This window comes from Elephantulus edwardii, unplaced genomic scaffold (genome assembly GCF_000299155.1).
Source record: "Elephantulus edwardii isolate Elephantulus edwardi_28Jun2011 unplaced genomic scaffold, EleEdw1.0 scaffold00168, whole genome shotgun sequence".
Classification (NCBI taxonomy): Eukaryota; Metazoa; Chordata; class Mammalia; order Macroscelidea; family Macroscelididae; genus Elephantulus; species Elephantulus edwardii.
The window spans coordinates 4,679,594-4,706,508 of NW_006399918.1; the positions used below are offsets into that span (position 1 = coordinate 4,679,594).

Sequence of the window (26,915 nt, forward strand, 5' to 3'; positions counted from 1 at the left end):
AATATAATTATAGAAAGAAAAAAAATTAAAAAGACTAGGCAAAAAAAAAAAAATCTGTTGTTCAACCACTCCCGAGCCAAATCATATTTTCAGGTCACAATGTGGAGGGACAATGAACTAACCCTTTGTAGTTGGTTTGCCTATCACTCACATATCAAAATTTAACTCCTCACTTCAAACGTTATCTACCAACTCAATCCCTCCCACAGTGTGTCTAGCTGTCACTATCAAAGACTACAGTCTTCAATATGAATTGCATTGCAACATCAAGAAGATAAAAATCCTCACAACTGGAGCAATCTTACTTGAATCCACTGTCAGGAGATCAAGAGATATATTGCTTTGGGCAAGTCTGCTGTCAGGGACCTCTCCAAATTACTGAGGAGCAATGACATCAGTTTGAAGACGTAAAGTGCACCTGACACAAGCCATGGTCTTTTCAATCATTCGCTATGCATCTGAAAGCTGGACAATAAATAAGGATGGCAGAAATTATGCCTTTGTGTTGTGGTACTACAGAAGATTATCTACCTATCCATGAACTGCAAAAAAACCAAACATATGCTTTAGAAAAAGCACAGCCAGAATGCTCCTTGGAGGCAAGGATGGCGAGGCTTCATCCCACATGTTTTGGGCAAGTTACGAGGAGAGGCTATTCCTTGGAAGGGGACATCATGCTTGGAAAGACAGAGGGTCAGCAAAGGAGAGGAAGACCCTCAACCAGATGGACTGACATAGTCCCTGCAGCAATGGGCTCAAGTGTGTCAGAGATGATGAGGAAGGCACAGGATGGCCCAGCTCTGCTGTTCCTAGGGTCACTATGGGTCATATTCGACTTGATGGCACCTGACAACAATAACAATTTCTCCAAAGACCAAGTGCCTGCCTGGCCTTCCATCTAGTGTTCAGCCCAGCTTCTGCCCAGATGCCTGAGTCAAGGCAGCTGTGCTGCAGAACTTCCTCTTGGGCAGGCTCTTGGACTTGGCTCACTGCCTAGTTCAGGGTTCCTTCCTCCAGGGAGCTTCCTGAACTAAAAGCTCCTTAGCTAGTGGATGGGAGGGTTTCCCTCCTCCTTAGACAAAGACAAGAAGGCAGGCTGGGGGCATGAGGCAAGCTAGGAACATTCCACCTTTCATTTATCTTCTCTCATTTTGCTGCTCCAACTCTCATATTCATTCCCTCCCTTCTCTCCTTCCCTTTTCCAATTTTAAATTTTTCTTGCCACCTTTAGTTTTGCCTTCATACCATAAGCATCATTTAGTCCCACAGAACTTCCAAGTTAAAGCTGCTGACCGCTATGGCACATACAATTTATTTACTTAACTACTTTGGCTATGTATTCATTTGTTAGTTTGCTTTTGCTGGTTCATTTCATTTCCAAGGAGCCAGAGGGCTTTTCCTGGTTCTCATCTTTGAAGATATTCTACAACTCCTGATAAATTCCCTGAGCGCTTCTCCGTCTTGCTAACAAGGCAGAGAAGGGATAGAAAGCTCTCCTTGTGCTGCCTGAGATCATAAGACAAGTCTCAAGCTGGGGAGGCACAGGTTCCTACCTTAAAATTAGTCAATAATATGTCCTGGGGTCTCGGGGGGTGCCTACCAGACATCAGGAAGCCAAAGACGCAGCTTGGATGTAATCGTGTCACAGTGAGCCCACTAATTCCCACTCCCCAAATGTGGCTGGGTTGCTGAGTCTTCATTTCTCGCTCTATTTCCTTCTTATTTGCCCTATACCTCTCTCTGCTGCCACTCATCTGCTCTCTCCTAAGTCAGGAGCTGAATCAGCCTTACCAGACCACTCTGTCTCCTTGGCCCTGCTGGTCACCTTCTCAAGCAGTTCACAAGCTCTGTGACCCATTCCTGTCCTCACTATCCAGGTGACCCTAACTCCCCAGCTCCTCACATCACAGGTGTGCTGCTAAGCCTTCCTAAGTCTGCCCTAATGAGATCCTTAATGGCCCCCTGCCACTCACTGTCATGAAAAGCTTTGGCTGATGACAACTCAATCAGCCATGAAATTAGGAGAAGGGGGAATAATCCATGCCCTGGCAAGGTAAATGAGGAAACAATGAGACAAGCCCAAAATATGTGACATTTTTAAGGTAATTAGCCTGAACAGTTTTAGAAAAGTCAATGTCATATAAAATAAATAAGTTATACAACTGTGTGTGTGTGTATATGTGTGTGTGTGTGTGTGTGTGTATAAATACACACATATACATATGCATATTTAATCTCTTCAAAATGACATCCGATTACCCAATAAACAAGATAAGCTGGAGTGGCTTGTGCCTACTTACTAACCTATAGTGAACAATTTAGCATTTTTCACCACATTAACAATTCTGCTTTTAGACATGGCTGCCATCTGTCTCGCTCCCCGTCCCACAGTACCTTTCTACAGACTCACAGCCTTTTCTAAAATTTACAATCTCCGGCACAGAGGCAGTGTATGCTCAGTAAGCAAGTTAAGGACAGCTTTACTTACCAATTTGTAAGCAACCGTTTCACATGTTTTTCACATCATGTGGTGAAACTGCTCACTAGAAATTAGTAAGTAAGCACAAACAAGCTGTGCTTACCTTGTTTGTTGGATGATCTACCCCTGCTTCTTGATCAAAACAGACTTAAAGAGTCTTAACAAAATGCAGGATGTGAACTTTGATTGGATCCCAGTTTCCCAGGGAAAGTGAACAGTGAAAATACAATTAGGGGGGGAAACAGAAGAAATCTGAATGTAGCCTGACTATTAAATGTTATTATGGAATCACCAGATTAGACCTGCTGGTCAGGAGGGTGTCAATGGCACTGATGACCTGTACAAGAATGCCCTTATGTTTAGGAGATGCAGGCAGAAACATTTAGTGGTGAAATGTCAAGATGTCTGCATTGACACTCAAATAATTACAATAACGTATGTTTATACATCTAGAAAGAGACAAGCAAGGAAGGAGAGTTTTTAACAAGTATTAAATCTAGGCGAAGGGTTTACAGGTGTGGTATGATTCTTTCAGCTTTTCTGTGCATGTAGAAGGTTCAAAATGAAAAACTGAGAGGGCAAATATAAAGAACTATTCCAAGTGCCTGCCGTTTTGCACATTATGCTGATTTCTTTTATATGTTGCAACAGACCCAATAAGGCTAATAGCAGAGGGGGTTTTTCAGTCTATTTAGTTTAGGCAGGTATGTAATAATTTCTTTTGCAATGGATATGCCTACTAATTGTATTTAGGCTAGCAGGAGAAAAAGGTTTGGCTTCTCAACACAATTAATGACACAATGAGGTAACAGCAGGGAGCTGGAACTAAGCACCACTACTGTTCATCTGCAGAGTACAAACTGTCTAGATAATAGAGACAGACACTATAAAACATCCCCATGTTTATTTGTGCAAAGTATGCATCCATACATTTCCTTTATGTATTCATCTTCATTGACATGTCAGTCTTGGACCTCAAGTTCCAGGGAGGCGGGGATAATATCTATTCAAATCACTGCTCATCCTCCAGCATGGCGCCACTGACAAATAAATAAATGTTTAACGTGGCAATAAAAAGCTGGTAGTGATGATGCTGTGAAATGGGCATGTGCCTGACAGAGCATCAGGCCACACCCTGGAGCCCCTAAGTGCCAGAGGGCACTGCCACCACGGCTGTAAAGTTCAGCAGGATTCGCCAGCCCCCGGTTACCTGCATATCCTCCTCTTGGAGCTGCTCAAGATACTCCAGCATCTGCTCCTTCTCCTGCTCCCGCTGCTCCGCACGCAGTGACCGCTCCTCCTGGTTCTTTTCCATCTGTTCCACAATGTCCCGCCTTCCTCTAAGAGGGAACAGAGACATCTGCCCACACAATCTCCCAAGAAGGGATGCATTATGGAAATAATGTGACAAATGCTCCTAACATCATGATGAGCTGCATGGGCCCAGACCAAAGTCCTTCCCCAGGATGTCCTACGGGCTTGACCTCTCTCTTCTGAGCTTCGGTTCTAGGCTCAGCCTTCCTGAAATTCTTTTTGTTCATCTGTTTTCCCAAAAGTCTAACCCCACATTATGACACATCTTCTCTCTTCTAGTACGTAGCCAATTTGTACGTAGTAACTGTTCCATAACGTGTTCAAGCTGAGATCTATCTGAAGCAAATCATCAGGCTTTTCTTCTGCGGTACCTCTAAACCAACAACCTCTTACTTAGTATCCAAGCACGTAACTGTTTGAGGAACCCAGGGACTCTACAATATGTGAAAAAACCTCACTGCCCTCAGGCCAGTTCTGACCCAAAGTGATTCTCCACTGGGTTCCTGAGACTGTAAATCTTAATAGAAGGAAACGGTCCAAATTTCTCCTGGAGAACTTCTGGTAGGCTCAAGACCCCCAGAGATACCCAGCCTTTAGTGGCTGGCAGTCCAACAGACATAGATTATGCCACCAGAGTCCCTCCAGCATGTTAATAAACAGAAAACTCATTGCTGTGCAGTCTGTTCCAAAACAGAGACCTTCCACCAAGTTTCTGAGGCTGTAAATTGTGGCAGAACACTGCCCACCTTTGTCTCAGGAGCCACAGGTGGATCTGAGCCACAACTCACCACCAGACCTCCCATCTAGTATGTAAAAAACCTCTTGCTCCCGAAATCCCTCCATCTGCCACATCTTCACATAGTGACAACAGTTAGCCCTGCTATCACAGAACAACAAAGTCTAAGACTTCTAATTCCTTCAGTGTGTTTGCCACCCACGTTATTACCCACGCTTAACTTTTCCTGCTACTTCTCCACCCCTGCCTAGGTTAGTAACTGTCCCTCAAACAGACTATCTCACGTTTGCAGACTGTCAGCCGCTGGTGGACAGAGAGTGAGTCTGAGGGGGTCTCTCCATCTATCCCCTCATGCAAAGTGCAAACAGCATAAAAAACAGGGAAACTGGGTTCTAGAGTTAGAGTAATGGTGATTCTCTAAGAGTTATTGGAAGGTGAATGAACTTACAAGTGTCCAGAGAAGGTAAAATCCCACAATCTATGAAGAAAGGTTGGAAGGATGGGAGAAGATCCAGTAGGACAGAAATCAAAGGGCAGGAAAATGAGATTCACATTCACATTGAATGGATTCATGACTCCAGATGAAATAAACCATAGTTCGTACAGGTTACATGGAAGGTTTGGGCTCAATTTAAGGATCCGTCTAGAGCAGTAATGAGGCAAAGATTTTTCCATCATTGGAGCAGCGCAACAGAAAATGGATAAATAGTTAACAACTAAAACTGACATTAAAAGCCCATTATAATTTATTAGGGTGGCCTAGTTGGTAAGGAGCTTCACTGACAACCCAATGGCACACAGTTCAAATCCACCAGCTGCCATTATGCGAGAAAGATGGGCAATCTCTTCCCATGTAACTTCCCATGCCTCTGAAAACCCACTGGAGAGTCAGCTATGAGTCAGTTCTGACTTGAGGGCAACGAGAGAGAGAGAGAGAAAATCTATTCAGAAACCTACCAGAATTAGAGATGAACATTCTTCTAAGTGGTACAGCACTCTTCTGTCAATTTGCTGTACTGAGATAACCTGGGATTGCTGTGATGTTTAACCTTGTGCTACTGGGGTATCAAATGTCATAACTGTTGCCCATGATGGACAGTGTTTGGTGGAGCTCCCAGTTTAAGACATGTTTGGAAGCAGGAATGGCATCCACTTCCTAAACAGCATGCCTCCGGAAACTCCATGAACTTGGAGAAATGACAATAGTTATAGAAAGGCTTCAGGCTTTTTGCTCATAGGGTCACTGTGAGTTTGCTCAACTGGATGGCAATAAACAACAACAAGAGAACAGAATTGAGTTGGGAAGAGAGAAATGACATTCAGAGGCCTTCTTAAAAAAGATAACCCATATGTTTATTGGTCGCTGTTCTACATTTCAAAGCACTCTGAGTCTATCATTTCCCTATACTGGGACTTACCCTTTTCTGCAAAATGGAGCGAAATCTATCCATCACAGCATTTATTAGACACTCATACAGGCTGAACAAAGAACCTATGGTGACATGATCCACGGAAAGTTTTGCTGCTAACCCAAAGGTGGTGCCTCTCTCCCAGTTCAAATCCACTAGCCTCTCTGAATCAGAAAGATGTGCAATCTCCTCCTCTTTGATTGACCACCTCTGAAAACCCACTGCAGACTCAGCTATGAGCTGGTTCCAACTGGACTAGGATGAGTTTGAATATTTTAATTTGACAGTCCAAACACTGTAGCTGCTAAAGAAATGAAGACATCCTAGTGAGGACCAAAGAGCCACAAGTAAAGAGATGCTTGTGGCAACACAAGAAGTGGCAGAGCGTAAACACAGCGCGACAGACAACGGAAGAGGGAGCACTACTCTGCTGATGTGAGGGGCATTTCAGAGGACGTGACAGTAAAGCTACACAGTGAAGGAAGAAGCACCTCCCAGGGAGAAAAAGGAAAGAGAAGGGTCTTTCATAGCAGAAGAAACAGCAAAAGCCATGAACTTGTGACAAAGCTTGGCATGCTGGACGGACAGGGGAAAATGGGCAGTGCACTGCAGGAAACAGTGAAAAATGAGGCTGAATTGGAAAGCATTTGTGACGGTCTTGGAAATAATCTCTAAAGGTTAACCTTTAAGTTTTAAAAAGTTCTGTGATTCCATGAATCACTTTGTAAAGGTTTGAGCTAATAAAAGACATTGGTTATAATCATTTCTCATCTCTTCCCTCTCTGCTACTTAGCTTACATGACACACGGAAACGACTTAGAGGGAGGGAGAGGCCAAGTCTGCCTCTTTACCGAATTCTTTCCTCTCTCCTCTTCCTGTCTAGTTCCTCCTGTCTTTGGATTAACTTCTGCCGTTCCACCTCCATCATCTGATCCAGGCGCTTCTCCTCTGTTTCCAGTTCTCTTTGGATCTGCTGCTTCTCCAGGATTTGGGCATCCCGGATGGCATGGCACTTGGCATTGAGGATGATCTGGGGAGTGGAGATGAGGGTGTCAGGATGGTCAAGTGGGCCACGGAGTGGAGATTAAATTGTGGTCCTAGAACTGGGGAGGTATGCAATATGAAGTGTGGCATTTCAAAGGAGGAGACATGGGAGCAGGGTACTACTGTGTGTGCTAACAACACCCAGGGCTGATCATAAGCCGGAAGAAGCAAGAGCATGCATACACTGACCCTTTCCTGTAATACATTTCAGCTCAAATACTGACTGAGCTCCTATGAGATACTAGGGTCTGTGCCAGGAGAGGCCCAGAAAGGAATCTAACAGGGCATTGAGTTTTAATCTCTTCGGGGTCATGCATCAATCACCCTCTGGGAATCTGATGAAAGCAGCAGGCCTGGTCCTCAATACAATCCACTTATATATATGTACATACACAATTTCAGAGGTTCACTTCCACTTCAGGGATCCATGAACCTCATGCTTAGACACCCTGTTCTGCTCCTCAAGGAAAGTAAACCGCTCTTGCAGAAGCCAGACCACCAAACCATTATACTGGAAGAGCCAAACATGATATTAGAGGAGATGAAAAACCATGGGCCCATCACTAAGAACTAAGACATAAACGGGGCAATAAGTAGAGAAACTTTGCTGGAAAGATAGAAATCAAAGATAAAGGAGTAGAAAGTCAGTACTTTTCATTTGATCAGGAAAGGAACCACATGCATAGGGGTTATAAAACAGAATTCAAGTGACCCTCAGCTAAAGGCAGTACTTTGAGTACTTCATAAAAAATTGAACTACCTAAACCACTACATTTGGCCAGAATTAAATGAGTAGGATACAAATAAAAGTAGTATCTTCATAACATATTTACCTACTGTTGTTAAACCCCTCCCATCTAGTATCTTATTTCACCTCACTTAGCAGAGAGCTCTGTTAGTCTGGTGGTAAGGAGCTGCAGTGCAATTCCAAAGGTACATGGTTTGGTTCCACCAGCTGCTCCATGGGAGAAGGATGGGCAAGCTCCTCCCCTCCTCCTATGTGATTTACTGACTCTGAAAGCCTGCCTGAGGGTCAGCTATGGGTTGGTTCTGACTCAATGGCACATTACAACAACAAGAAGCCAGAATGCTCCTTAGAGGCAAGCATGGTAAAGCTTCACCTCACATACTTTGGACATGGTTTTAAGTGGGGTTATTCCTGGGAAAGCGACATCATGCTTGGAAAGGTGGTGAGTCAACAAAAGGGAGAAAAACCCTCAATGAATTGGAGCCAAACAATGACTGCAGCAACGACTGAAGTACGTCAGAGATGATGCGGCTAGGACAGAGTTGAGATTTGTTGTTCACAAGATCACACGATGAGTCATCGTAGACTCAACGGCATCGAACAACAGTAGTCTTACTATCCTCACTTTATAAATGAAGACACTAAGATTCTGGGAGGGCAAATTACTTGTTCAAGGTCACACAGTTAGCGAGTAGCAACGCTGGTCCAACCCCTGATCATGGCAATGATGTGGCAGGTTCAGCTTTCTTTCACCTGCCAGCCCTTCACCTCTCATTCCTACTTGCCCACCTCGAGCTGGAGTCAGTGTCATCCAGTGTGAGAATAAGAGGGAGGAAGAAGCAGTGAGGGCACAGTGAGTGGCAAGGAATCTCAGAGGGAGAGAAGAAGCCTAAATGCCCACCTTGCTCATGTCTTTCAGCTCTTCCTCCTGCTCCATCTGCAGCTTGTTGGCTCTCTCCAGAAGGTTCTGGGCCCTCTCCTTGGCCACCTCCTCCAGGTCATTGAGCTTCTTATTCTTGCACATCGTTTCCTTCTGCTTCATGATCATCTTGCGGGCTGTCAGGGCATCCTATGAGAGATCAGTCTGGGGTGTGATTCCCTGTGCTCTGTGCCCAGGGCACTAGACTCTCTGCTGCTGGTGACCTTATGAGTTCTGCCTCATCCCATCACTCTATCAAAACGCAGAAGGTTCGCAGCTTGGCTTCATTCTCACCTCCCTGTCCTTCATTCTTCATCCCACTCCCACCTCCCAAGTTGCTCGCACATATCAAATATGTCTGCTGGCCTCCATTCTGCAACATATACATCCACTCTCTGCTTCAAGGTCTCCTAGGTGGGGTCCTGGCCCCTCCCCAGCACATTCCTATTCTGTCCCCCATCTGCAGAGATCAGGGCTAAGGAGGTTAGCTACTAGGGCAGCTTCTTTCTCCATCTTGAAGGCCTGCTCCTTGGCTTGGATTTCTTCCTTGGTCAGGACTCGGGATGCACATTTGATCCTCTCAAACTCCTCAGGACTGATGATAAGGGATTCCCCAGAAGGATCCTGTGTGGGAACACTGACACAGGAATGGAGAAAGTCAAACAGAAAGAGGGCAAGCCCCCAGCACCAGGCTTAAGGCTTCTCTCCCCTCCCTTAATGCCAACCCTCCACTTCAGCCATAGCAACAGCAATGCCAAGAAAGACTGCCAACTGTACTCTGTGTCCACCAGGGGACAAGGGTCCCACATGAGGGTGAGGCAGCATCCTAGGTGAAAAAGAGTCATTTTAGGTACTTTAAAGATCTAGGTCATGCAATACCTTCTCTGTGGACTTCTCCCATATATATGAGACCCCTGCCCCCAGATCCAATAAATAAGCTGCTCCTCTGAGTCCTCGGGAGCTCTGGTGGCATAGACCACAGCTAACTCAAAGGCTGAACATCTCCAGAGGTTTAAATGCACCAGCTGCTGTGAAGTAAAGATGAACTGTCTCCTCCCAGAGTCATTTACAGCCTTGGAAACCTAATGGAAGGTCTCTATGAGTGTGTGTGTGTGTGTGTGTGTGTGTGTGTGTGCTGATTGCCTTCAAGTCGAGCACGACTCATAGCGATCCTATGAACAAAAGGCCTGAAGCCCCTCTCCATAACTATAGACATTTATCAAAGTTCATAGGGTTTCCGGAGGCATGTTATTTAGGAAGTGGATGCCACAGGAATCAACTCATGGGCAGTAAGTTTGAATTATTTTGCACCCTTACTGCTCACTGCACTTCCTGGCCGTATCATTGGTGAATGGTGCAGTACTTGTTTCCTTGGCTAGATTACAAGCTCCTTCAGGGCACCGTCTTAACCATCATGGTGTTCTAATCTCTGGCACGCTGCTCTGCACAGAGTGAGAACCGAAAAGAAAGCTGCTGAGTTGAATTTGAAAAGCGGATTCCTTCTCAAGGACAACATCATAAGGGCAAAGGGACGCCAGACAAAGTTGAAATGGATGCCAGTGAGAAACTGAAACAGCCCTGTCCGTCCAGCTCAGAGAGAAGCTTTGAACCCTAAATATTAATTACAATCCCTGATCAACAACAGTCGGAGACGTGTCTATCGACCTCTCCTTTCTAGCTGCCCAAGCATTCAACAAACCAATAGCTAATTATAATGATTACAAACAAATGACATACATTAAAAGTGGGGGAGGGAGTAACTGGTGGGAGGGGTGGAGTAAAGCTGCTACTGGGTGAGGCAATTTAACAAGTAACCAGCAATAAGACGCAGATAATCTGAGACAGGAAGTGAAATTTTCATCTAATAAAACTGAGGGGAGGGGGGTGAGGAGTACATTCTAGGCAGTGGACAGAATGAGCAAGTGGATATGAAGATTATTAAAGACCTTGTGGCTTTAGCAAAAGAGCCTTGGATTTAGAATGACAAAGAATGCTCTGAATTGGAGGCAGGGGGAAAAAACAAACCCAAAACAACTAGTTCTGCTTTCAGCAGCCTGAATGATGACCAGATATGTCGTCTCTGATCCATTTAGAACTTTACCTCTCCACAAAGGAGCCTTTCCTCAGACCCCAGGGGTAGCCGCTGACCATATCTGGCTGTGTGATGCCAGGCTGACCAGAGTGTGCTCAACCGGGGGCTACAACCCAGCCCAGTTCCCAGAGCCCAAGGTGCCTCCTCAGTTGGGGTAAAAGGCAGCATTTGGGGGGAATTTGCGTTTCTAGGAGGTGAAGCTAGGGGAGGGAGAATGGCCACAGGGACGTAAGCACTAGTACATGAGCTACGGCACTGAGCAGACAGTGTGGCTCACTTCACACGGCTGAGCTTGACTTGGGGCTGGTTTTCCGTTAAGCAAGGGAAGCACAGACTTCCATGAGTTTACTTGCTTTTCTGTAGTAATGTGAACAATTTCAATGGGTTTCACCACATCTTTAATATGATAAACACATAGGAAACTGAGCACTACAGGCTGGTTACTTGTTGTTGCCATGTACCATCGAGGAGGAACCAACTCACAGCTTACCCTCCAGTGGGTTTTTGGAGGCAGTAACTTGCACGGGAAGAGACGGCCCATCATTCTTCCATAGAGCAGTTGATGGAATCGAACTGTGTGCCTTTGGGTTAACAGAACAACTCCTTACCACTAAGTCACCAGAGCTCCCTAAAAGCTATTTGTTGTTGCTGAATACTGTGGAGACAGAACCAACCCATCGCTGATCCTCTAGTGAGTTTTCAGAGGTGGTAAATTGCACGGAAGGGGATTGTCCATCTTTCTCCTGCAGAGCAGCTGGTGGATTCCAACTGTGCGCCCTTTAGGTTAGCAATGCAATTGCTTAGCAGGTACTAAGTCCCTGTCAGGAACTGAACATTTAATTGAAATTCATTCACTAGGAAGCTTTATTTCTATAGGAAGGTGTTTTGGGGTTGGGAAAGAGCCAATCCTGGCCATACCTGGAAGCAGACTCTTTAATGTAGTAAAAGGAATGAATGAATGAATGAACGAACGAACACATAAATAAATAATTTAAAAATGTGAAATTGTAGGGGAGCTCTGGTGGCCTAGTGGCAAGGAACTGCAACTACAATCCCAGAGGCGCACGGTTCGAATCCACCAGATGCTCTGCCGGGGAAGGAGGGACAATCTCCTCCTGTACCAGTCAGATCTGATTTGACGGTATACTCACACACACACACACACACACACACACACAAAAAAAAAAATGTGAAATTGTTCCCTACACTTGATTAATTGTTCATTTTGCTTTTTGGGTAATCTGATGCTGCCTACATTCCAGAGAAAAGGCCCAAGAAAGGGACATCTCCAGTTAAGAAGCTACCCCATTGCCATCAAGATAATACAGACTCATAGCAAACCTCTATTGTGTTTCCGGGACTGTAAATCTTCACAGGAGACTGCTTCATCTTTCTCCTATGGACTGCCTGGTGGATTTGAACTGATAGCCTTTGGATTAGCAGCCTAACACATAACATACTACACAAAAGTTGTTGTTGTTAGATGCTATCAAGTTAAGAATGACTCATCGCACCTTTGTGCACAACAGGTCTGAACCCTGTCCTGTCCTGTGCTATCCTCAGAATCTCTGACACACGTAAGCCCACTGCTGTGCTGTGTCAATCGACCTGGTTGAGGGTACTCTCCTCCTTTGCTACCCTTCCGCCTTTCCAAGCACGATGTCCTTCCCAAGGAATAGCTTCTCCTAGCAATATACACAAGGTATGTGAGATCCTTCCAAGACTGCTTCCCAGGAGCAGTCTGGCTTCGCCTTCTCCAAAATATATCTGTGTTCTCTTGGAGATCCATGGGATATTTAACACTCAACTCCATACCACAGTTCAAAGGCATCAGGTTTTCTTCTGCCATCCTTACTCATTGTCCAGCACTCAGATGCATACCCAGGATTGAAAAGACCATGGTCTTAAAAAAAAAAAAAAAAGACCATGGTCTTGATCAAGTGCACCTCAGTCCTAACATCACTGTTCCTCAGTAATTTGGAAAGGTTATCTGATTGCAGACATACATCTGTAATACATCTGGTGATCTCCTGACTGCTGATGCAAAGTGTCTTTATTGTGGATCAAAAATTACTAGAACGGTATATAGATATGGAACTGCCAGAAGTTCAAGCAGAATTTAGAATAGGCCGTAGCACCAAGGATATCATTGCTGATGTCAGATGGATCCTGGCTGAAAGTAAGGAATAACAGAAGAATGCTTATTTGTGCTTTATTGACTATGCAAAATAACTTGACTGTATGGATCATAAATTGTGTCTGACATTGAGAAGAACGGGAATCCCAAAACACTTAATTGTGCACATGCGGCATCTGTGCACAAGGATGCTGTGCAAACAGAGCAGGGGAGCAGTGCATGGTTTAAAATTAAGAAGAGACTGTGTCAGGGTTGTATTCTCTCTCCATATCTATTCAGTCTATATGCTGAGCAAATTATCTTAGAAGTTGGACTCTTATGAAGAGGGCTGTGGCATCAGGATTGGAGGGAGACTCATCAATAGACTGTATTATGCAGATGACACAACCTTACTTGCTGAAAGTGAGGAGGAATTGAAGCACTTGTTGCGGAAGATCATTGCGCTGGAAAAATCTGCAGTTAGGTACCTCTCCAAATTATTGAGGAGTAATAATGTCAGTTTGAGGACTAAGGCATGGCAGGCCATAGTCTTTCTGATTGGTAGCTATGAATCTGAGAGCCAGACAGTGAATAAGGATGACAGAAAAAGAAATTACACCTTTAAGCTGTGGTGTTGAAGAAAAGCACTGAACATCCCATCGATGGCCAAGAGAACAAACAGATATGTCTTGGAGAGGGTGCATCCAGAGTACTCTTTGGAGGCAAGAATGATGAGACTTTGCCACACATACTTTGGGCATGTTGCTAAGAGGGACTAGTCCTTGGAGAAGGACATAATGCTGGGATGGTGGAGGGTCGGTGAAGGAAAAGAAGACCCTCAACCAGGCAGACTGACATGGTGACTGCTGCAATGGGCTCTTGTGTGTCAGGAAGTGTGAGGGTGGTGCAAGATAGAGCTATGAGTTGTACTTGACTTGATGGCACCTAACAACAACAAGTAAGATGCAGTCATTGGCAAATTCAATCTTTTCTCCATCTATCATTATGTTGCCTGTTGGTCCAGTGGTGAGAATTTTGTTTTCTTGACTTTTGAGATGCAATCCATATTGAAGGCGGTATGTTTGATCTTCTCCAGCAAGTGTTTCAAGTCCTCTTCACTTTCAGCAAACAAAGTTATGCCATCTGCATACCAAAGGTTATTGATGAGTTTCCCTCCAATCCTAATACCACATCCTTCTTCATAGAGTCCAACTTCTCAAATTTAATTTGCTCAGCATACAAATTGAGTAGGTATGCGGAAAGGCTACAACCCTGACTCACTCCTTTCTTAATATTAAACCTTTCCATGTTCCTTTGTTCTGTTTACACAACAGCTTCTTGGTGTAGGTATAGGTTTCGCATGATCACAATTAAGGGTTATGATCCACACAGTCAAATGCCTATGCATAGTCAATAAAGCACAAATAGACATTCTTCTGGTATTCTCTGCTCTCAGCCTAGATGCATCTGACATCAGCAATAATATCCCTGGTGTCATGACCTCTTCTGAATCCAGCTTGGAGTTCTGGTGATTCCCTGTCTATGTAATGTTCTAGAAATCTGTGGATGATTTTCAGCAATGTTTTGTTTCCATGTGATATTGATATTGTTTGATAATATAAGAAGTTGTGTGCTGGGCTTGTCTCAAAGGAATTGTAAGAAACCTTGTGAATTTCTCCTGCCCTTCAAAACTGGAGAAAAGCCAGAGGCTATTAGGCATCTGATCAGCTTTCCTTTGCCTCAGTTTCCTAATGCAGCAGAAAAGAGCTGACTCATCTGAATCATTTCCCTTTATTAAGTGAACTAACAGAGGGAACCCACAGAGCATTAGGCCTATTAGGTCCCACCAGGAATGAATCCAGTTGCCTTTGAATAGAGCTGTGCTACAGAGGATTTCTCCTGGGTAATTTTTCAGAAGTAGATCACCAGGCCTTTCTTCTGAGGTGCCTCTAGTTGGACTTAACCCTCCAACCTTTCAGTTAACAGCCAAGCATGTTAATCATTTGTACCACCAGGGATTCCTAAGGACCCACAGCCAACAACAAAAAAAAAAAAGATAGAAACATAAAAAGCAATATAAAAGAGGACAACAAACAAAACAGGCAAAGCGTTGAGCTAACAATGAAATCAAGCCACCTGCCCATCTCCCAGCCCAGATCCTCAGCACTTGGCGCCCCGAGGGAGGACAAGGCCTTGCCCTAGTACTCACATGAGCTCCCGAACCATGTCCTGAGTGATGAGCTGGATGGTCTCCGGCTTGCGGTCCCCACCCAGTGCTGTGAGAGTTCTCTGAATGGTATGGTTGTCTCGAAGCACCACAATGGGGCTGTCGCTGCGGGGCTGTGATGGGGGCTATAGGTGCAAGGATAGCTTAGAAATTGGTCTCCTCACTTCACATCTGTCCTGGCACTTCTACCCTCTCTAGAAAACAGAGGAGGTGGGGCCTCTTTTCTGTCCCCTCCAGATGTCAAGATGGTCAAGAGTAGCCCAGGGCCTGAGAGAGCATCACAGTATTCATCTGCACGAGGCCCACACACTCTGTATTGACAGGACCCTCTGAGACCAAGACCTCTCAGTAACTTGTGCAGTTAGTTACTACTGGAGCAGTAGGAAGAGGGAGGATTGCGAATATATATGTTGTGAGGAAGAAAAACCAAACTTTTGGTCTCTAGATTCTCCTCCTTATATGATTTGCGACCAAAAACATTATCCTCTTGCTTAGATCCCTTTGTGGATCTGAAGCAACAAAATTTCTTACAGACTGATCTATTACATTAAGAATTTTTAATCCTCTCTAATTATTAACTTTGGAAGCAGGAGTGGCATCCACTTCCTAAACAGCACGCCACCAGAAACCCTATGAACTTTGATAAATGTCAATAGTTATAGAAAGGCTTCAGGCCTTTTGTTCATAGGGTCGCTATGAGTCGTGCTCAACTCGACGGCAATCCACAACAACACAATAATTAACTAACGTTGACATCCCTCCACCCATAAAAAAAGCTATATTGAGAGAATTTTTATAAATGGTTAAATGGCCTAGTGAAGACCTATCCTAAAAAATGTTGATTGATGGGGCAGTCAATGACTTGGAATTCAGTAAGAAGAAAATCTCACTGCTGTCAAGTCAGAGAAACAGACTTTGGGTTAGCAGTACAACTCCTTACAGGCTTTGTCACCAGAGCTACCTTAAGAAAAGTATGTTGTTGTTGTTATGTGCCGTCGAGTCGCCTGCGACTCATAGCGACCCTATGTACAACAGCCCTAAACTCCGCTCTGTCCTGTGCCAATCGCACTGTCTCTGACACTCCCATCCCAATTATCCCAGTCACTGAATCAATCCACCTCATAGGGGGCCTTCCCCTCCTGCGCTGTCCCTCCACCCTCCCAAGCATGATGTCCCTCTCTAAGGACTGGTCTCTCCTCACAACATGTCCAAAGTAAGTTAGATGGAGCCTCAGAATCCTTATGTACAACAGAAGAAGAAAAGTATAAGTTAGATATTATTGTTGTTGTTGTTGTTGTTTACCATGGAGTCGGAACTGACCCATAGCTGAACCTCCAGCAGGTTTTCAGAGGCAGTTAATCGCATGGGAGGAGATTGTCCATCCTTTTCCCACAGAGCAGCTGGTGGCCTGGAACCACATGCCTTCAGGATTGCAATGCAGCTAATTGTCACTAGGCCACCAGAGATACATCATTTTATTTATTTTTTGAAAAAGTGAAGGCATAAGCTATTAAAAAGAAAAAAAAATCAAGTGGTCCATTTCAGGAAATGTTAAACACTGGCGGGAGTTTTGTCACTGAGGCTGTAACTATGCTCTGAGTGGAAGCGCGGGGACAGCCTCAAAGGAGGTTCCATTTTGTCCTGAGAACCTCATGGTCCAGAGCCAGTTCCCCTGAGTGCTGCTGCCACCTGGTGCCTGGTCGATGCCTGGTCAGGCGGGCATCACGCCCTGATGCCACAGGGCACTTCTGCCCCCTACTGCCGACCGACAGCCTTCCTTGACTGTCACTACTTAAGGTCAAAGAAACGGAACCAGGAAGGGGCATTGTGCTGACTGTCTCTTTTGGTAGCTCATATGATTACTCATGAGGACCTTGATCACTTTCAAATCTGTCTCTGCTTTGACTAGAACACTTCCATGGACCCAAATAAAAAAAAGTCTGCAAGTGAAATTGCTTTCATTCTTTTAATTCTTTCCCTTATTGTTTAGGAACTCTGGAGAAGAGAGTCTCCTCAATTAAAAAAAAAAAGTATCATCTTGAGACTTCTAGAAAGACCTTTGTAGTTCAGAGAGAGAACGGTATGGAGCAGGGCTAAACACCAACTCGTCTCTCCCCAACCCCATCTCACTGCCAAAGGGGTCTGGTCTTCCTTGGCATTTATTTTTTTTCTCCTTCTCTCAACCTCTCCCTGTCACATTCTCTTTCGCTCCTCCCCTCTCTTCCTATCACCAGTGGATTTTTATGGGGACCAAAACTTATTCCCTAACTCTCTTTGTCTAACTAAAGGAGTTGCCAGACTTCTAATTTCTATTGTGTTGTTGTGTACCATCGAATCGGAACTGATGAATAGCTGATCCTCCAGCAGGTTTTCAGAGGCAGTAAATAGCAGCTGGTGGACTTGAACCACTGTTTTCCTTCAGAATTGCAGCACTGATTCTTACCACAAGGCCACCAGTGCTCCCTCTTAATTTCTGTAACATTTGCAAATAAATCTTCCAAAGCTAAGTTACTATTTTGAGCAAGTGGGAAAGGAGGGTACTTCAGTGTTTTACCCTTAAGCAATTTGTGAATGCAGGGAACTCTGGTGAACAAGTACAAAGGAGTTTGGTGACGAACCCAGAGGCACATGGTGCAAATTCACCAACTTACTCCACAGGAGAAAGATGAGCAGTCTCCTCCCATGTGATTAACTGCCTCTGAAAACCTGCTGGAGGGTCACCTATGAGTCAATTCTCACTCGATAGTACATAAAAACAACATTCGTGGAGGCGGAGGGGGGAAATGTTACTCAGTGTCTACAAAATTGGTCCAAGTCAAACCACTCTCTTTGAATCAAGTATGACAAAAAAGCCTTGTAAGAACCTTGTAAAGCAACGGTTTCCAAGGCTGCAGGTCTTTATGAAAGCAGATGCCACATCTTTCTCCCACAAATGTTTTTATTAACGGTCAAGTACTTAACCAATCCACCAATAGAACGGCTTAAGATTCCCAATTCCTAAAAAAAAAATACCAATACCATTGAGTCAGTTCCATCTCCTGGCAACCTCCAGCAGGTTTCAGATGCTGTAAATCTTAACAGGAGGAGAAATCCATCTTTCTTGAGAAGCGCAGAAAGTAGATTTGAACAGGTGACCTTCTGGTTAACAACCCATGTACCTATGCCACCAGAGGGTCCACAATTGTCCCAGAGAGTCACAAATGTTTCCATCATGGCCCTCTCACTCCCTCCAGATAAGCATCTCTTTCAACATTGCAACCGATTTTAATGCTGTGCAGACATGAAGGTTTCAGGGTGCAGGAAGCCAGATGCCCTGTTTCCACAAGGCCCCCTAGATCATCTGTGAGACAGTGACTACTTGCCCAGGGCTAGTTTTGTCCTGAACACTGTGACTTCTGGTAGCAGCAAACTGAAGGGGCTTGGTAAGGATTACCTTGATAACCCCGAAGAGACTCTCATCCACCTCAGAGCTCACAGCTTTGGTTCGATAGCGGGTTTTATTTCTTGATCTGTTGGAAGTGGTAGAAGCAGAGCTCAGGATACCAATTGTGCTCAAAGGCTAGGAAAAAAAGAAAGTTTAGGATTATCAGTAATGAGGGACAGCTGGCTCCTGGGCAATTGTACACAGTTCTCCAGTCCTTGCTGGAGGAAGGTGTCAAAAAACAAATAACTCTTAGAGAAAACACCTGTGTAAGCCTTGAACTATAGGAGGGAGGGTATAAAAAAACAACAGGCAGATTGCATTCCTATAGATGAAGAGTTTTTGAGTGGTAAGGCACATTATCTCAACAGCTGAGGAAGTACAAGTTCATCATGGAAAAAAGCTATCGAGTCAATTACAACTCTGCAGGACACAGCACAATTGCCCACAGGGTTTCCAAGGTTAGAAATCTTTACTGTTGAATTCTTTAACCACGGTACCACTGGTGCTCCTTATGCAGGAAGAAGAAAGGATGAAGTATATGAGAATGGCATTTCCTGCATGGCGCCATTTTCCTACAAAGATAACCTTTTGTGACGCAATTTGGGCTTTAGTTTGCTTGGCTCTACACTCTTGGCACCAGCAGCTAGGAAATTAAATGACATATTGTGATGGGAAAGTCTGCAGTTAGAGACCTCTCTCTAAAGTACTGAAAAGCAACGATGTCAGTCTGGAGACTAAAGTGCTTCTGATACACGCCATGGTCTTTGCAATCACTTGCTGTGCATCAGAGAGCTGGACAATGACTAGGGATGATAGAAGAACCTATGTCTTTGAGCTGTGGTGTTGGAGTAATGAATATATTATGAACTGCTGGAGAGGGTGAAGCCAGGCTGCTCCTTGGATGCAAGGATTCTGAAGCTTCGTCTGACATACTTTGGACATGTTACAAGGAGGGACCAATCCTTGGAGAAAGACATCTTGCTTGGGAGGGTGGAGGGACAGCGCAGGAGAGGAAGACCCTCGACGAGATGGATTGATTTAGTGACTGGAGAAATGGAGGTAAGCATGTCAGAGACAATGAGATTGGCACAGGATAGAGCAGGGTTTAGGGCTCTTGCACATAGGGTCGCTATGAGTCACAGGCGTCTTGACGGCACATAACAACAGCAACTACCTAGAAATGTATAGTGTTCTCTTCACCTCTAAACTTCTCCACTTGAGCGCCAAGCTTCCTTCATAAATAGCACTTCCAGTTGACCACCTTCTTGTCTCCACAATCTATCCAAGTCACAGTGAGGACCAGAGGAGCTAAGGATGAACAAGCAGTGTAGCACATGGTTGGTCCCTAATAAACTTCCGTGGATGAATAATGCTGAATGATCACAGCTACAATCAGGCAAACCAGTTATGTCCTCAGTATGGCCTTTACATGACCCCTTTGTACATATTCGTTATTTTCTTAGCCACTCAGTTTCTTCCTATATCTCAACAACAGCCCATCTTATGAGTTGTGGGAAATAGGGCTTGTCTCTGACTATAGAAGCTGAAAAGGCTAGGCCTTCCCAGATTGGTCAAGGGGCCTAGCCTTAGCCAATCAGACTGCCCAAACCTAACAACAAACAGAGAGCAACAACAACAAATTAACCAAACCCTTCTGGTATTATCTGCCTTACCAGAGTCTGGGGCAATGCTGGTAAGGGTACCAGCATCGTCATCCCAGGTTCAAAGCTAGCAGTGTAGAAGGCTTAACAGTGCAACAGAAACCCATGTCAGCACAGTTCTAAGGCTATGATTTTAGCATTGGTTCCAGCTGCCCAACATCCTGCCTATTTTCCAAACGTAGTTTCCCAGCAATGGTGTCAAATCTGTGAGCTCTCCAGCATCCTCTTAACACATTCCTTTCTACTTAAATGGGAATCTGGCTCTGTTACTTCTTTTTTTTTAAAAAAAAAAAGTTCTTTTTTATTAATGATTTTTAATGCAACATAAATATTTTTACAACATTATTCTTTCCATTTAATTTTTCCCCATTCATTAATTGTTCCACATTTTCCTCCTTGCCCACCCCTCCCCTCAGTTCATTTTTCTCTTTGAAGAAAAAAAATTCTTTCACTATTATATAATTCCCCCAGTCCACAGTCCACTTTAATATGCATTTCTTTTTCTGTAACCTTGTCATGAAAATACCTAATCTTATATTTCTTTTAAACTGTTCTCTCCCTCATCTGTTTCAATACAGTATACATTATTTATCCCCTCTTTTCTTACGTTCCCCCCAACCCTGTTTTACAACAGTGACACCTTGCACTATTTGTCCTTTTGTGACTGAGATATTTCACTCAGCATAATGTCCTCCAGGGTCACTCATTTTGTATAATACTTCATTAGTTCCTTGTTTTTCAGTGCAGCATAGTATTCCACTATGTGAATATACCACAGCTTCTCTAGCCATTTGTTGATGGTGGCTCTGTTACTTCTAACCAAGGATCCTGGCTAACACAAACTCTATTCCCAAAGATGAGTTCAGCATCATCTCAGTCCCAAGAGCAGAAGTCTGTCTCCAGGTGGTAGTTTCTGCAAAGACAACCGGATAATATCAGGCTCACTCTCAAACTGGTGCAAACCTCCCTTTGGAGGAAGCTGAGTTGACCCCAGCTCTCTCAGTGAGGGTTACCTGGGCTAAACACACTCCATCTATGTCTGACCATCAGTAACCATTCAGGGGACACAGTGATTGAGAAATGAACAATCCTCGTGATTGCACAAAGGACAATGCTTTGAAATATCTCTCCGTGACCTGTCATTTCTCCAACCAGGCACTCCAGCACCTGTCCCACCTGTGTCAGATTTTCACACTAACTTGGAACATTATTCTCCAGCTGGCTCTGCTGCATGTCATCAGCACTGCTGTGTGTGCCCTTTCCCTCCCTGCCTGTCACAGCCAGCAAAAGTGACTTCCAGAGACAGCTTCTCTACTTCCTCAATCCTCAATGCAGCAGGGCAGAAAAGTTGGGTTTCATTAGAAGGTAAATATAGTGGCCCTGAGGATGCCTAATAGCAGGGTTATTATATGGTGGGTGGTGAGCAACTGCTCCCCTTCCCACTGAAAATAAAGAGAAAATGAGCAGACGCCAAAAAGTCAGGACTGAAGAAAAGCGTTGGGATAACTGAAAAGGTAGTGTTCCATTGTGAGAGATGGGATAAATTCTGTGGATTAAGGGAAATTAAGGGGAAAGGCAGTGCCTGACACATGTAGCTCAATACGCATTTGATAAGGAAAGAATGAATGAAACCAAGGAAGCTGGCTTCTCAAAGTGCTGCAGCTCAAATTGGGACCAAAGCCTTGCCTGGTCCCGCAGGGCACCACGCCGCCACATTTTCCATGTCAAAGATCTGCTCTGTACTGTGGAGAACAGATCTGGGAAAGGCTTTGAAATACAGATGGAATACATTATTGTCCTACACTTGTTTTCCTGTTTCTTTCCTGGGGTTCCTGCAGCTTTTTCCTTGCGATTGGTCTCTACCACTCTCACGTTCCTCCAAGGCTGGGCTGCATCTGCTCCTTCCTGTGCCCCTGGTATCAAGGTCAAGAGGAAGACATAACAAGACATATTTGGCTGCCTGAACCTTGAAGTCAGAACAGAGGAAGAGAAGCAGATGACCACAGAAGCGGTGACCACTGGGCAGGGCAGAGAGAAGTGCTATGTCCAGGGTTGGATGGCTAAGAAACCTTATTTGGAAAATGCTGACTCTGAAAAGCCACAAGTCTTACATCAGGGTTAGAATCACCAGTTTTGCCAAGAGTAACAAGAAGGATCAGGGCAGTTATTATGTACAACTATTAGGGTTGGGAGAGGGAGAAGAACTAAGCAGAAATATAAAGTTAAATCCCTCTGAGCCAGAAACAGTAGCCCAGGGCTTCTTGCAGGCTGCTTTTATTTCTTGTGTAACTAATAAATGTTCCCCAAGAAGCCAGGCAGTGCCTGAAGAAAAGTGTGCCTCAGTGTAGCTGGGGAGTGACCGATCTTGAAGAGAGTGGAGAGAGACTAGCTTTTGTAAATAAGGTGGCAAAGAGGATTGGGGAAGATGGGAACTGAGGGCAGACAAAGATGCCAGGCCAACGTCAATATGCTCATCTTGGGGACTGGCTGGCTCATCTCCCTTCATAAATCATCCCACCCTAGGGGCATAAGATTTTAGCCCCAGCTAAGGGCTCTGTGAGACTGGGGGAAAAGAGAGATTAGCTGGTAAGAGGATGATGATTTAGACTTACAGTGACTGATAGTGGACAAGCTCCATAACATACTAAGCTTGCAAGAAAGTAGATTATAAGAAATATGTGTTTTAAAATGTTCAAAGGGACAGTATGCAACCCAGAGTGCATTGCTGAAACAATATTTATAAAAATGTTGACCAGGTGAATTTTATATCTTGTATTGAATAACTTTCTGCAATAAATTTCTATTTTTCTGACAAAAGAAAGAAATTCTTTTTATTTAACAACAAAACAGAGGGCCCGATGCCCTGACTCTGCCTATAATAAATAGATCCCTGCCAGCAGGTATATCCAAGGATCCAGGAAGTTTAGCTCAAATCCAGCAAGACAAAGCTGGAGCAGGGCGGGAGGAGATCGGTGTGGGGTTTCCTTGACGTCACTGCAACACCTGTCAGCTGAACAAAGACAAAAACATGTCCTTTCCTAGATGTCCTCTCTGCCCCAGGATCTGGTTCCTCTTTCTCATGCAAGTTCACTGCAAGCTGGCAAACTCACGCTTCAAACTCTTGGCCTGATTCAACTTCCTTAGGCTAACTTTGGTTACTGAGATGATGGGGATTCCCAGGCACTACCTTAACTTTTACTCTGAATTAACGCTTTCCTCTCCTCAGACTAGGATGACCCACTGGGTGATACCATCTGAACTTGACATTCTATTCAGTACTGTGGTCCCCATTCCTTTTTCTAAAGTATGTTGTTATTTGTATTTTTTTAAAGTTCCAACAGGCTGCCTTATCATGAGCCTCCCTCCTAACTCCACTTCCCCCCTTTCCTCCAAAACACTGTCAAAAACCTGTAACCAACACACATGTGTGCACACAAATATACCTCACCTGACCTGACAGAAGAGCCAAAATCTGGTGCCATCAATCTGGTGAGCCGCTGTTGTTGTTGTTAGGTGCCTTCAAGTTGGCTTCGATTCCTAGCAACCCTCTAAACAACAGAACTGAACATTGCCCTATCCCGCACCAGCTTCATGATATGTCACATTTATGCCAACTCTGGTAGTCATTGTATCAATCCATCTCATTGAGGGTCTTCTCTCTCTGACCCTCCTTCACCTTTCCCAGCATGATCTCTAAGGACTGATTCCTCCTGAAAATATGCTCTAAGTAAATGGGACAAAGTTTCACCATCATTGCCTCTAAGATGCACTCCTGGTTGCACTTTCTTCAAGACAGATTTGTTTGTTCTTTTGGCAGTGCATGGGATATTCAGTACTCTCCACCAACACCACAGTTCAAAGGCATCTATTCTTTTTCTGCCGTCCATATTCGTTGTCCAATTTTCAGATTCATAGGAAGCAACTGAAAAATCCATGGCTTGGATCAGGAGCATATTTAGACTTTAAACTTAGATTCTTTCTGTTTAGCACTTTGGAGAGGTCCCTGACAGATTTCCCCAACACAACACGTCTTTTGATAACAGTTGCTATCATGGTTGTTGGTTGTGGATCCAAGTTAAATGAAGTCATTGACAACGTCAATATTTTCTCCATCTATCATGATGTTGTCTAATGAGGCTTGGTGGCATAATGTATAACATTTCAGACTCCTAAGCAAAAAGTGGTCAGTTCAAGCCTAGCAGCTACTCTTAAGGGGAAAGATATGGCCATTTGTCTTCTCTCAGAAAAATCTAAGACCTCAGAAACCTGATGGAGGATCACTACGAGTCACATTCAACTGGATATTCAACTGGATAGCAGTGGGTTAGGTTTGGGGTTTTCTCGGACAGGGAAGAACTACTCCTGGGGTTTCCAAGACTGTAACTGATAGAAGCAAACTGTGAAATCCCCCTCCTAAAGAGCAGCTGGAGGGTTCAAACCACCAACCTTTCTGTTTGCTACTGGGTTCTTAACCACACCACTGTGCCAGCAAGGTTCCTTTCCAGAAGTGAGAGATTACTAATTTGACCTACTACTTCTCAAAGGTATCCTAACACCTATTTCTGTTTTTCAGAAACGGTTGATATTTCAGAAGGGTTTGCTCAGCCACCCAACCTCTGTTCTGAGTGACCTTAAATGGAGACTCTCTGATCTGGGAGCTTTGCAGAACATAGGGCAGAAAAGAGCTCACTGGCTTGGGAATATGAAAAAGTTCTTGAATAATGCAAGTGCTAAACACCTAACCAATATGCTCATTGTTCAAGCCTATTCATAGATAGACACCCTGAAAGTAAGACCCGGTGATCTGCTTCCAACAGGCCACAGCCTTGAAAACTCTATAGAGCATTTCCACTTTGTACATTTAAGGTCGCCAGGAGTCAGAATTGATTTGATAGCAACCGACAACAATAACAAAGGAATATAAAGATTTTAAAACCTGAGAAAATGGGAGCTGGCACTCAACCATGTGCCTTTGGGTGCCAGGCATGGGGCGAGGCTCTCATACATACATACCACTAAGGACAATGCCTCAAAATCCAGAGGGAGCTCCTCCTGCTGCTGCCTTAGCACTGCAGGGAGTCCTCAAGAGTTGAGAACTGCTTTTTTGCTAGGGACTTACTTTGTAACTGTTGTCGTTGTTGTTACTGTGTACCATAGAGTCAGAAGTCACCCCCAGCTGACCCTCCGGCAGGTTTTCTGCAGCAGTTAATCACATGGGAGGAGATTGCCCATCTTTCTCCTGCAAAGCAGCTGGTGGCCTCAAACCCTGTACCTTCAGGAAGGCAGCACAACTTCTTGCTATTAGGCCACCAGAACTTCCTATTTCATAATTAGCAATGCTTTTCTGAAATCTCTACTTGGGATTTCCCAGCAAACCAATGTAATTTCTGGAATGTGTCCACAAGTGACACACAAGTCGCAACCTTTGCCAAGTGATGTGCCTCAGAAATTCCACGGTTATTTCCAACAGCCCCAGACTCTAACGCTTGATCCTCTACCCATGGGAACGGCATTCTCAAGCCCAGGAGAAATCTCTTTCCCAGGCCTGTTGCCCTCTCAACCCTCCTAATATTGTTGTTGTTGTTGACCATCGAGTCAGAATCCAATCCTTATGAACCATGAAAACGGTCCACCTCCAAGAAACCAGGTCTAGCAGACAGGTCCTAATGCCAATTCTCAAGTCCTGCTCCCTGGCCTTGCAAATTTGATACCACCTTCATTCACTCCTTTGCAAGGTTTTTTTGAAAATCTATGAATTGACTCAGTCAACAGAAAAGAAAACTGAGGCTCCAGGGCATTAGGTGATGGCCCGAGACCACACATTATCTGCCTCTGGCCAATGTTTTCTCCAGCCAGACCCCACAATCCTTAGCGCACAGACAGCCCAGGTCTATTCTCCCCAAATTCCCTACTCAGCACCACCCCACACTGACATCCCTGTCGTTTCTACATGCAATTCCTCTTGTGGACTCCTTTCATGACTTCCCTAATTTCTTCAAGGGGTGTGCTCTCCACCCTTGGCCTTCTGACGCCCCCACCTAACTTCTGCCTCCACCGGATTTTCGCTGCTCTGAACCCCAAACCAATGGAGGGCACTTAATTGCACGCCCCATTGGAGGTTCTCTTCCACCACCCGAATCTCACCATCTCAGCCACAAGCCCTGACTCGGGGCTTCTGCCGCTTCCGCAACGCCAGGCCACCGCAGCCACCAAGCCGCTGGGTGTTGACACGTTACCATAGCAACGGGAGCCCGCGTTCTGCAGCCAGGCCCCGCCCCTCTAGGGCGGCGGTTGCAGAGCGCAGCTTTCTTGGAACCTTCACCTTTCCTGCTGACCCTTCCCACGCGGCCATTGCTCAGATCTACTGATCTGCCCCAGCTTGCCTCACTCTTCACCTTGGCTGAGATTTTTAGTTAAGAACTAGGGTGGGCCCAAGGGATCTTACTGCTGGCTTCATGCTTGGCCTCCAGACACCCCACCTAGGTTACTATGGTTACTGTTGCCTCATCAAGTTTCAAGCCAAACCCTGATGAGCGTTATGTCTTCAGAGAACCGAGCAGGACCAGACGAAACAAGTTTCACAGCAGGAGAGTCTCTCTTTAGACCAAAGAAGGAACTTACAGCCTTGGGGACGTATGAGTAGTCCCTTGAAATTTGAGCTCTAAGACCTCCTCTTAGAATTTAAAAATAAAAATGGAGACCACTCTCCATTAGATCATCTGAATCAAAATCAACGGAACTGGCTT

At 44.7% G+C, this 26,915-nt stretch overlaps 1 protein-coding gene across 1 annotated transcript in view; it reads right to left on the reverse strand.

Annotated features, from left to right (window-relative positions):
- Positions 1-26,362, reverse strand: part of CCDC19 (coiled-coil domain containing 19) — a 42,759-nt gene extending 16,397 nt beyond the window's left edge. The window contains exons 1-7 of the mRNA XM_006895451.1: positions 26,314-26,362; positions 18,518-18,643; positions 15,067-15,209; positions 9,142-9,286; positions 8,632-8,799; positions 6,790-6,968; positions 3,690-3,819 (exon numbers count right to left, since the gene is read on the reverse strand). Coding sequence (XP_006895513.1) covers positions 3,690-3,819; positions 6,790-6,968; positions 8,632-8,799; positions 9,142-9,286; positions 15,067-15,209; positions 18,518-18,643; positions 26,314-26,316 — 894 coding nt within the window. The 5' untranslated portion in view covers positions 26,317-26,362. The remainder of the gene's footprint in view (positions 1-3,689; positions 3,820-6,789; positions 6,969-8,631; positions 8,800-9,141; positions 9,287-15,066; positions 15,210-18,517; positions 18,644-26,313) is intronic.
- Positions 26,363-26,915: the final 553 nt, after the last annotated feature.